At 30.5% G+C, this 11,821-nt stretch overlaps 1 protein-coding gene across 2 annotated transcripts in view; it reads left to right on the top strand.

Moving 5' to 3' along the window:
- The window catches only part of Taf1 (TATA-box binding protein associated factor 1), a 42,691-nt gene that overhangs the window by 15,678 nt on the left and 15,192 nt on the right, over nucleotides 1-11,821 (top strand). Inside the window, exons 11-21 of one of the 2 annotated variants that reach the window (XM_014422847.2) lie at nucleotides 213-426; nucleotides 514-644; nucleotides 798-1,019; nucleotides 2,327-2,452; nucleotides 3,498-3,631; nucleotides 5,612-5,780; nucleotides 6,225-6,369; nucleotides 6,480-6,764; nucleotides 9,452-9,648; nucleotides 11,029-11,214; nucleotides 11,300-11,539. In XM_014422847.2, coding sequence (XP_014278333.1) covers nucleotides 213-426; nucleotides 514-644; nucleotides 798-1,019; nucleotides 2,327-2,452; nucleotides 3,498-3,631; nucleotides 5,612-5,780; nucleotides 6,225-6,369; nucleotides 6,480-6,764; nucleotides 9,452-9,648; nucleotides 11,029-11,214; nucleotides 11,300-11,539 — 2,049 coding nt within the window. The remainder of the gene's footprint in view (nucleotides 1-212; nucleotides 427-513; nucleotides 645-797; nucleotides 1,020-2,326; nucleotides 2,453-3,497; nucleotides 3,632-5,611; nucleotides 5,781-6,224; nucleotides 6,370-6,479; nucleotides 6,765-9,451; nucleotides 9,649-11,028; nucleotides 11,215-11,299; nucleotides 11,540-11,821) is intronic. The other variant, XM_014422854.2, reaches the window with a different exon arrangement.

Below are 11,821 nucleotides of genomic sequence, written 5' to 3'. Positions count from 1 at the left end.
TGTTCAGTTGTTAATTGTAAATTGTGAATTATAAATTAATAGAATAAGTTATAAATAATATTTTTCAAATTATTTGTGTTAGGAATTTCAGAAATGTTACTGAAGTAACATTACAGTTGAAAATGGAAACATTTTACTAATAAATTAGATTTGGTTCTATGTTTTCAGAGTGTCTTTCAATTTGTTATTCTTATTATTGTTATGGTTCATAGGTTTTCATTTATCGTCTCTTTTGGAAAAGTAACGATACACCTAGACGGATAAGGATGGATGACATTAAAAAGGCTTTTCCATCACACTCTGAAAGTAGCATTAGAAAAAGACTGAAATTATGTGCCGATTTCAAAAGAACAGGTATAGAAGATGCTCTGAGTACATATCCCATCCTCACCCTTCCTCGATATCCTAACCAGAAACGTAAATCCTGTAATTTTCAATCCTTTATTTCAGTTTATACAGAGTCGTTAGATATTTTGTTTTTATTTTTGTTAATTAAATCTTATTATATTAAAGGTATGGATTCGAATTGGTGGGTAATAAAGCCAGATTTTAGGCTACCGACCGAAGAAGAAATTCGTGCTATGGTTTCACCCGAACAGTGTTGTGCTTATTTCAGTATGATATCAGCTGAACAGAGGCTTAAGGTATGTATTTGTCTCCGCTTTTCATGACATGTTTTTTTAAAGCTTTAGACTGCTTCTTATAAACATATATACAGATTTTTATATTGATAATGGCAGTTAATTATGCTTAATTGATTGACATTGATGCTTAACAGGTTTTATGTTGTTTTTTAGGATGCAGGTTATGGTGAAAAGTTTATTTTCACTCAGCAAGATGACGACGATGAAGATTTACAACTCAAGATGGATGATGAAGTTAAAGTTGCTCCTTGGAATACTACTAGGGCTTATATTCAAGCCATGAAAGGGAAATGCCTTCTGCAGCTCACAGGACCAGCTGATCCAACAGGCTGTGGTGAAGGTTTTTCTTATGTCAGGATGCCCAATAAACCAGCTGTAAGTTATTTTTAACATTCATAATTTGGATTATGTTAATTAAATTAACTGAAGTCATTAAGTCAAGTTTAAAAAAAAAAAATTAAAATGAAAACAACAGTTAAAGTTAAAAACACAATGGTTCTCAACCCATCAGTTAGCCTGAAGTCATCTTAACCCATCTTATTCCCCAGTGGAGCGGCCCTCCCCTTTCTTTGTACCCCATAATACTGTAGCCCCTAATATTGTAACCCCCATCTTCAGCGGACCCAGCCCAACCCCTTATAATGCCATATGGCAAAGGAAGGGCACCAGTTTCATGTTCATATACTCAGTTATATATTAATATTGTTATATTTATATATTTTCAATAAAGGTCAGAAAAAAAAAGTCAAAATTATCTAAATTAAAAACAAAAATTAAATCTGTTCCGTTACAGCCCATGGGCTGAGTCAGGAGTATAGTACTTTGTAAGCAAGTACTGTTACTAGACCAACGGTTGTGCAAGGAGGTGATTTGGTCAGAATCACTCTCGACCACCAGATTTTAACCTAATTAAGGGTACCCACTTTATGAGACTGGATGGACCCAGGAGGGCTCATAAACCCACAGAGCTGACTCACGGCTAAAGTGAAACAGAAAATAATTATCTATCACAGCCGGATTCGAACCCTGGTCCTTGGAGTTAGTAGCACAGCACCTTACCACTGAGCCACCCACTCCCACAAAATTATCTAAATATATACAGAATTTAAATTTACAACAACAACCATGTAGTTTGGTTAATGATTAAAATAGAAAGGAATAAACATCTAAGTTTAATGAGTGACTGATTAGGGAGTGGAGGATACAGTTCAATTAATTATTACTATTATATGATTGGATTCCAGATATCAGAAATGAAGTTAACTTAGGGAATTTTATTTTTATTTTTAATGTATTTTCTAGTTGTTTTTTAATAAATAATTTTTTCTTTTTTCTATTTATTGCATTTTTTTTCTTTACCTTATATTTTGACATTATCAAATCTGATTCCATGGTAGTGATTACTATTTATTATATATTTACTAAGGGCTGTATAGTTTGTGTTATATATAATGGACTTTTATTTTGTTTTATACTTTTTTTTTTAGAATCATTGTATTTTTATTTTTTGACGTTAAGGTAATATATGAGTATAAAAATGTGAAGGTCATATATTGAAACAAACTTCTTCACACAGTTAGCTTCTTTTCTTTTGGATTTCAGCCATTAATTTTCTTTTGGTTTTAATTATCCTTGTTCATTTAATTTTCTTTCTTTTATTAAATATATCCATGATATTCTAGCTCAGTAAAGAGGAACAGGAAGCCCAACCAAAAAGGACCGTTACTGGAACGGATGCCGATCTTAGGAGACTTTCTTTGAACAACGCTAAAGCTCTGCTGAGGAAGTTCGGTGTGCCAGAAGAAGAGGTATTTCTAATAAAACCATTTAATTTTTAATTAAAAAAAAACTTTACTGCTTTTGAAACTGCCATATTATATTTCATTTCATTATGAGATCAATTTTGTTGTTGGGGTATTCAGATGTGGTCAAAGAAAAAACTCAAATTTTAACTAAACTATTTAATGTGAGCCAACGTTTTGACCTACGTTGCAGGCCTTCATCAGGGCTAAAAAATATACAAACACTTTAATTAGGTAACAAAGTAAGAAAATATATAATAAAAATAAAATTTAACCTAGACGTGGCTAATTATGATTTGAAATTTCTATAAAAATAAACAATGCAAATTAAAGAAAATAAAAAGATTTACAGCAAAATGTGAAATTAAATAAGAATTACAAAAAATGTTTCAGACAATTAATGAAAACCGATATAATAACTAATAAAAAAGTAGATAAAAAGAAATATAAAAATACAGTACAGATTAAAAGATAAAAAATGGATTAGAGTTAAATCCAGAATAAAGGAAACTTTGTTCATTATTTTCCTTTATTCTTAATATTACTCTTCTTTCATTTTTCTATCTTTTAGTGTGTAGTGTATTTTTATATTGCTTTAATCTAGTTTTTTACTTGTAATTATTTAATTTTATGTTTCACTATACAAGGTTGTTATTTTGATCACCGATGAGACCTGGATGCTTAGTAGATGATCTCTTTCGATGTTTTTTTTTTTTTTAACAAGATGTTTCTCAATCAAATTCCATTTGTAATCATTAAAAAAAAATTGTCAACAAATGTGAGAACTTAAGTCTGTGTCTCATGCATCTTTTATTGTAAACCATTTTCCATTTTATCCTCATCGTCACTAAGCAAGTTATTTTCATTGAAGATCTTTTGTTTTATATTATTTAAATTTTAAATAACACTCACCTTTTTTAGACCAAATATATTGTTTATTCTGTAAGTTTTATTTGAAGTATTTCAAGGATTTTTCTCTTTGCTTGGCAGTTTTCATTATTTGTTCTTTGAAAATACCTTTTATTCTAGAAATAATTATTTTGTTGAACAGATAAAGAAATTGTCCCGATGGGAAGTTATTGATGTAGTACGTACGTTATCTACTGAAAAGGCTAAAGCTGGTGAAGAAGGAATGACAAAGTTCTCACGTGGCAACAGGTTTTCTATTGCGGAACATCAAGAAAGGTTTGTTTATTTGGATAATATTTGTAATGTTATATGTAAAATTATTTCTTTTACCATCTTTTGAAGGGCATAAAGATTTGATCACTTATCTCTTTCAACTTCTTTATGTTGAAACATCTGTTATACCACACTTATGAATATTGCTCGTCTCTTATGGACTAACCCATGTTAGTCTCTTCAAATATATTTAATAAGTAATGAGATATATAGCTTCAGTCAGTACTGTAGGGTTCTTTCTACTTCTGAATGGTCGAATCTCTGAGTTCATGTCTTTATGTTAATCTCTAAGTTTGTTAACCAGGATTTATTGCTTCTCTTTGAGAATTCCACCCAGTCTAAATGTTATGATCTTAAATGTTTTCTGATACCGATTCTTATTGGTCATTATTAGGTAGGAAATATTCTACCAGACATCTCTCTTTTTTTAAATTTATTTATTTATTTTTTGTTATTTAGAATTTTCTACCATCTATTTTCTAGAAGTGTCCCTTGATAATTGGTCTTTAGGCATTCCTTTTAAATGTCTATACATCTCAGGGGCTTTTTATTCCATCTCTTTTAGAATGTTTCTTCAACTTCTATCTTGACCCTCATTGTTCTATTCCTTACTTTATACATTACATCACATAACACTTCAAACTATTATTATTGGATTACCTTTCCAATGGCCTAGCATGTTTACCAGTTATTAATTACCCATCTTTATAAAATATTATTACCATTGAAATATATAATACATTAGGAAGTGGTTGTGGGTAAAGATGTTTACATTATGTTTGAATACCTATAGCTGAGTGAGTGATGCATGCTGTGGTAGATAGTGATGTCTCAGCCATGAAGTCCAAGATCTGACAAAAGGTCCCTCATGGTTAACTCGAAGTGTCCTTTTAACTGCAAGTCCCTTAACTCTTTCCCACCTTCTAGTAGATCCGTCTAGCCATCTCCCCATTTGTTGTAGTGGGTATCACCATATTCTTTCTTCCTTCTGATTGACCTTGGTGGCTCAAATGAAACACTTTGGTGGCTCCGCTCACGAATGATGCAAAGTCATAAAATCATCAGTGATCTATGAAGCACAGAAGCCCAGATTTGTTTTATTTTTAAACGTTTTGGTTTTTTTATTTATTTTAGAATAATTTTAGGTTTTTCAACCACTATGGTCATTTTTGTCCTGTAAAAATGATTTATTAAAAAACAGTTGATTAATATAATTATTTAATCATTTATTGCTATTTACAATTGTACATTATAATACATTTAGTAAATTTGATCTCAATTAAAATGGAGTGATACAGGCATGTAGAGAAACTACCCATTGGTAGCACTCTAATGACGTTTTACATTAGCAGGTCTCGTGGCCATCTTCTTTTCAGGCACCTCGGAGGATTTTCAGGAATGGAAGAGGAAGCAAGGTTAAAAACTAGTGGGTTTGGGTGGTTAGGGAGTTTATAATAGAAGGAATGATATCAGGTGCAGGCTAGATCGGTTACATTTTATTAAGGATTTTGGATTGTAAGGATTGGATACAAGAGGAATTTGAAGGTTTAGAGGAGCCCTAAAGCTCAACTTCAAACACCAGCTGACTGAGAATATAGGGATGTATTTAGATTTAAATTTTGTTAAAGATGACATTTTTTTTTTTTTTAAGAACAAAAATTATTTTTCTGCTGCCTTTTCACTATTTCTCCTATAATTGGTCCCCAGCGCAACTTCCTCTTGTTCACTATTGTAGGGACAGTACTCAGTCAGGCACCTCACAAGATATACATTTTGTCAGTGTTCCTCTTGTCATAATGTAATAAAAATTTAACCTTACAACCAGCATGATGCAATGTTTGTAGATTAGATGTTTTAAGTTCTCAAGGTATCTTCGCATCCATTTAGTTCTTGGTTTGCCCTTTTTCATTATATCAATTTTACACATTTTTAAGTATATTCAATTCAGGATGTTCTGCTCAATAGATATTCTATTTAATTTAGGTATAAGGAAGAATGCCAAAGAATTTTTGACCTTCAAAATAGAGTACTTTCATCTTTTGAAGTTCTTTCAACCGATGAAGGAGAAAGTTCTGACGAAGACAGTTCTGATATAGAGGAAATGGGAAAAAATATTGAGAACATGTTGGCCAATAAGAAGACTAGTACACAGGTATCTTCATTTTTTACAGTTTAGATTAATTAACTTTAAATTATTCCCCTTAATGAATGGCATAGGGGAATAGTAATATCAAAATCTATTAAATTTTATAAACAACAAAAGTAATGACTAGAATTTAGTCATTTTACTTAAAATGTAACTAAAAAATAATAAATAAATTATTACATTAAATTAATTAAAGTGAGCTTCACTTATTTGTGTTTATTATTACTCTACTGACTGTGCTCTTGATAATTTTTTTCTCACATTGAATCTATGAACAACAATAAACTCATCATAATTAAAATTCAGTAATTTTAATAAAAGTGATTTTATTAATATGCTCAAATAATTTTCTGAATTGCTCTTGGTCAATAATTGTTTTATGTAAAGAATTAGTATTTTATAAACTTAATCTAATTATTTATAGTTATTATGTTTTGTTGTAAATTTTAGTTGACACTTGAGAAAGAAGAACAGGAAAGACATGAACTTAGGAAGATGTTGCTCGGTGAAAATAGTGAACAGGATCCTCGGAAGAAAGACAAGAAAAAAGATGAAGAAGAAAGTTTTTCGTCCAATAATGTGATTAATCAGCCTGGTAAGGAAATTTTTATGATAAAATTGTAACTGAATATAATATATTCAATAATACCTTTTGTACTCAATAATTTATTTTGGTTATTAGTTTATGATTTTTTCTTTTTTCAGGCCGTGTTTTGAAAATTTATAGAACATTTAGAGATTCCGAAGGGAAAGAATATACTCGGTCCGAAGTTGTTAGGAAACCTGCGGTTATCGATATGTATTTAAAGATCAGGAACACTAAGGACGAAGCGTTTATAAGGCACTATGCAACTATGGACGATCAGCTTAAAGAAGAGATGAAACGGGAAAAGAGGAGACTTCAAGAGCAACTGCGAAGGCTGAAGAGGAATCAAGAACGGGAAAGAATCACTGGCTCGAGTAGTGGATTATTCAATAAAACTCAATCACGTAAGTGTTTAATGGTAAAAGACTTTTATTGACTAATTTTAATGTTGTTCAGAGGTTGTATTATTTTTTCTTCTTTCAAATAGCTTAGTTCTTTTTTTTCTTTCACTTATCTATTGAGAGAATCAATAATATGGGTAAGTATTGTGATTGTGAAAGTTTTCGAATTCTAGTTTTCAGTGGAAATAAACGTTTTGAGATCCCCTGAGTCCAAATAACCAATTCTGGCTAAATGGCCTGTGTATTTTTGAACAGCAAGCTCAAATATGATAAATCGTGTGAAACTGAATAAGATATTTAATGATGTTATGCCTCCGCTTTTTCCATAAAATTGATTTGCCTGAAATGCCACTTTATAGAATTGATTTTACACTTTTTTGGAATTTACTTAAAAAGGAGTTTTGATTAAACTCAGTATTAAGTTTTAAGTTTTAAGCCGATATTTTCTAAACATCGATGTTTTAAAGCCGATGTTTCCTAAACATCGTTGTTTTGCCCCAATTTTTCATTTTTTTTTTCCAAAAGTAACTAAATGAAAACTAAAAATTTACAGTATAAATAATTATGAGAGATAGTTGACCGTGGATGATGACCAACCTGGATGATGACCAACCTTCACGCCAACGACATGATAGGGATAAATTACGACTAGAAAAACAACGATGTTTTAAAATATCTTTGCTCAATATTAAAATACCATTGCATACAAATCTTTGCCAAAAATAGATCAATGTTTTTGAACAACCATTTCAGAAACATAAGGTCTGTTCCAACGATCCCGCGTCCTAAGGCCTGTAAGAAGTGCTGTTTGAAACAAAGAATCCTATATCAACAACAAAAAAAATCGATATTTTAAAATATCGTTACTTACAATACATTATCCAAAAAACATCGATGTTTTTGAACATCCATTTGAATAACATAAGGTCTGTTCCAACGACGACGTATGGTCTTTTTGTTTCAAAAAGCACTTCTTACAGGCCGTAGAATGCGGGATCGTTGGAACAGACCTTATGTTTCTGAAATAGTTGTTCACAAACATCGATGTTTTTTGGGTAATGTATTGTAAGCAACTATATTTTAAAACTCATAATTATGAGAGATAGTTGACCGTGGATGATAAATGAGGAGAAGATGGTTGGGGGTGCGGTCAATGAAACACAAATAAGTATGACTAACTTATTTTAATGTGCCGACGTTTCGGCTAGAGTTTCTAGCCTTCTTCAGGGCTAAAAACAAAACAAGATAACAACCACAGTAAGTATAGAAAAATAAAAAATATAAAAGAAAGTATAAACAAAATAATTTTACACATACAATGAATAGTTTTACAAGATAGAATTAATAAAATAAAGTGATGAGAGAAGCGGGAAATAAAATATAGACATAGGTAATTGAAAAAGTGGGTACAATAACTTAATTAAGGAAATGAAATAAAATTAAAGTTATATAATGTACAGAAGTATGAACATATTAGTTATTATTAATTTAAAATTTAAATATGAAAAGAAAATGAAAATTGAGAGGAAGAAAATATATGTAACAATATATTTTAAAACATTGAGGTTTTTTGGATTTCATGTCCTATTGGTTGATTGAAAAAGAACTTCTGACTGGCCGGAGCATGCGTAGTCTTATTTAATTAGAACAGTCTTTATGTTACAGAAATGGTTAAAAAAAAATCGATGTTTTTTGTCGATGTTTTTAAAACATCAATGTTTTTTTATCGATGTCGCATCCCTAATATCAACGCACAATCAAGTGATCTTTAATATCAGCTGAGTTTTATTCTCATTGAAATAGTTTAACTGGGCTTAAATGCCGAGTTTAAAAAAAAATAGCTTTAATTTTGTTTATAGGTGTTCAATCACTGCAGCCCTGTATAAACCAAAATCTGTGGTGATTGATGTTACTAAAGACTGATTCTGGATTTTTATTGTGTGGATTTGAAATTAAATGATACATGGGGAAATAGAGATAAACCTCTATTCTTGTATAATTTATGACAATTAGTTATATGTTTTAACCAAAAGTGGTTACAATGTGTTTTAGTTATGTTAGTATTAAATTTTGATTATTGATTATATTTATTATTATTAATTATTTATTTAATACCAGATCGACCTGGTGGGCCTTACATGTTTAATGTAAGAGGTACATTTTTATTTTTAACAGTTGATTGTTAACCTGCTCTCTTACTCATTGGGTACTTGCTCTCTTACTGAGAGCATACTTCATTTGTTTGCTTTGTCATTGATTTAATTCAAAATGTTTGAGGGGCCTTACTCAAACAATAGGAAATAATTATTCAACTCTAATTGTTAGTTGTCATAAAGAATAGATAAATAGGAACCTGCAAAGAAAATTAAGAAAGTAATGGGTACCCACACAGGTCAAGAATTGTATTAACAGTACAAAGAATTATAATTGCATTTAATTTTTTAGAAATATTCGCAGGATTTATTTATTTTAACCATTTCAGTTGGATCATTTTTTAAATTTTCACATTGGGTTGTCTGGTTCATAAGAATTACTGTGCATTATGTTTAATTTAATGTTGAAATATGAAAAATTTAATTAAGATTTTCTAGTTTTATTTAAAAACTGAAAATTAAGTTGGATAATTATATCAATAACTTGCTAAAAAAAAAAAATCCTTCCTCATGTTTTTTTTTTTTATTCCTTTACAGCTTTCTCTTTGTTATCTACCCAAACTCTTGAAGGAGGTGAAACCAGAGATGGCTCTACATCTCCAACACCTAAGTCAGGGTTTGTTAAGAATCGTTTGCCGCCTCTTACTAATCCTACGACTCCGCCTACTCCAAGGAGAAGAAAGCCAAGCAAAATGAAACCCGACGTGAAGTTGAAATGTGGTGCTTGTGGTCAGGTGAGTCATTTGTGATTATAGAATGGAATATATGCTCTTTACAGACCAATGCGCTATGTATTTGTATGTATATAGAAAATGTAAAAATGTGTTTGTGATAGTTAAAAGATTCCTTTTTTCCAGTTATAACATTCTGAATTAAGTTTCTCTCTAATATTTTTTCGGTTTATAAAGTTTGATTTGTACATTTCAACAGGTAGATAGGTTTAAGTATTGAAGTTCTATGGTAACTAGAAAAAACAAAATTGATGAGGCAATAAAAGCGAGGTTAAAGGCGTGAAATACTTGATCTTTTTCAATTTTGAAAGGTTTTGGTTCGGTAGCTAGTTAGGAGATGAATTGACAGGATGAGTTTTACTGGAACTAGCCATCAATCCTCTCAGGATGGAAACTACTCCATAGGGATCCAGCCTATCAGTCGTGAAGGGGATGACAAGTTCTACAGGAACTAGCTGTAGGTCCTTACGAAAGGAAGAAAAGATTTATGAAGGAGGAGAGATCCAGAGAAAGCAGAGTGATATATAAGTCCTATATACATTGCTAAAAATAGTGTATATTGATACCCACCACCTCCTAAGGAGGATTTGGCAGCTGTAGTAGTTACAGTATAGACCAGTAGATAGCGGTGTCGCTACACATTCAAGCCAATTGTGTGAAAGACACAATGTTATAATTAATTTTTTTGTCATATGATCTATACTTTTCATAAATGTTTTATAAAGTCACTATTGCCTTAATGTCAAAAACTTAAACAAAAAAATATTATGTTTTTAATACGGACGTTTCAGAAAAACTGCATCCCCCTCTTCAGCATAATATTATTCACTATTTGTTTTAAAAACAGTGTATTTAATATGTTCAAACTATCAGCATAAGCAATAATTTTTATTTTTGTTTATAAAACAATGTTATTTGATCAATGATAGAATAGAAAAGAGTAAATATATGCATTAAAAACATCGGATTTTTATTCTAAGTTTTTGATCTCTAGGAATTTATAATTTTTTTTTTAAATTTAAAATTCTATAAAATATGAAATTCCATTTTTAAAAATGCTGTAAACCGGGATCATCAAAAATGTATTGATATGCTTTTCTTTATTTTTTTTCCCTCTGAACATTTAATAAATTTTAAATTTTAATTTTGGTAGTCTATTTTAAGATTTCCTTATTTTAGTGCTCTTTTTCTGTGACTCTCAGCAGAGTGTTTTAAACAAGTTTTTTTGTTATTATTTATTTTAAAACATTTAAAATTCATTACTAGCTTCCGTTGGCATTTTATTTTATTTAATAACTTCCCAATTCTTCACCTAATTTTTTAGTAAGAATAACTTATTTGAATCTTGTTTATAGTTATATGAATTTTATTTATTCTTTTAAGGTTGGCCATATGAGAACAAACAAAGCATGTCCAATGTATTCCGGAACTGATAAACCTCTTCCTTCAATGAGTGTCGCTCTTACAGAAGAACAGGAGGAAGAATTTGAAAAACAATTGAATACAGAAGATGAAGATTTAGTAAATGTTGAAGGCACCAAAGTCAAATTATCATCTAAACTTCTCAAGGTAATCTTGAATGAATTGTTTTTCCTAATATTGGTTTTTCGAAATAGCTATGTTATATTATAATATTTAACTATTCACATTTTAGCATGCGGAAGAAATCAAGAGAAGATCCCTTTTATTGAAAGTTCCTAAAGAAGCCATGAATGCCCGTAAGAAGCGTAAGTCATCTGATGTGCATTGCGATTACTTAAAGAGGCAGCAGCGTCCAGCTAATCGTAGGAGAACTGATCCAGTTGTGGTTCTTTCTACAACCCTCGAGTCTATTCTCAATGAAATGAGGGATCTCCCCGATGTTCAACCCTTCCTCTTCCCTGTCAATGCTAAGGTGGTTTGCTATATATTATAAGTAATTTACTCTATATTGTCATGTTTTTTACCTTATTAATTTATTTGATTAATATACAATGCATTTCAATGATTTTTAATAATCCTTTAACTGGAAGAGTCTTATGGAATTAAAATGGATTTAGTGAATGACACAATTTCTTCCTTATTAAACTATAATAGTTTATTTCATATCATACAGCAACGTTTCGGGAGATTTCCCCCATCTTCAGGCTGCTAAAAAACAAATTCAACAAAACCATAAACATGTGCTTATAACAAC

The sequence above is a fragment of the Halyomorpha halys genome, unplaced genomic scaffold, assembly GCF_000696795.3.
Source record: "Halyomorpha halys isolate HHAL.00 unplaced genomic scaffold, Hhal_1.1 Scaffold22.1, whole genome shotgun sequence".
NCBI lineage: Eukaryota > Metazoa > Arthropoda > Insecta > Hemiptera > Pentatomidae > Halyomorpha > Halyomorpha halys.
Note: the sequence above shows the minus strand (reverse complement) of the source record. Positions and strands in the feature narration are given on the sequence as shown.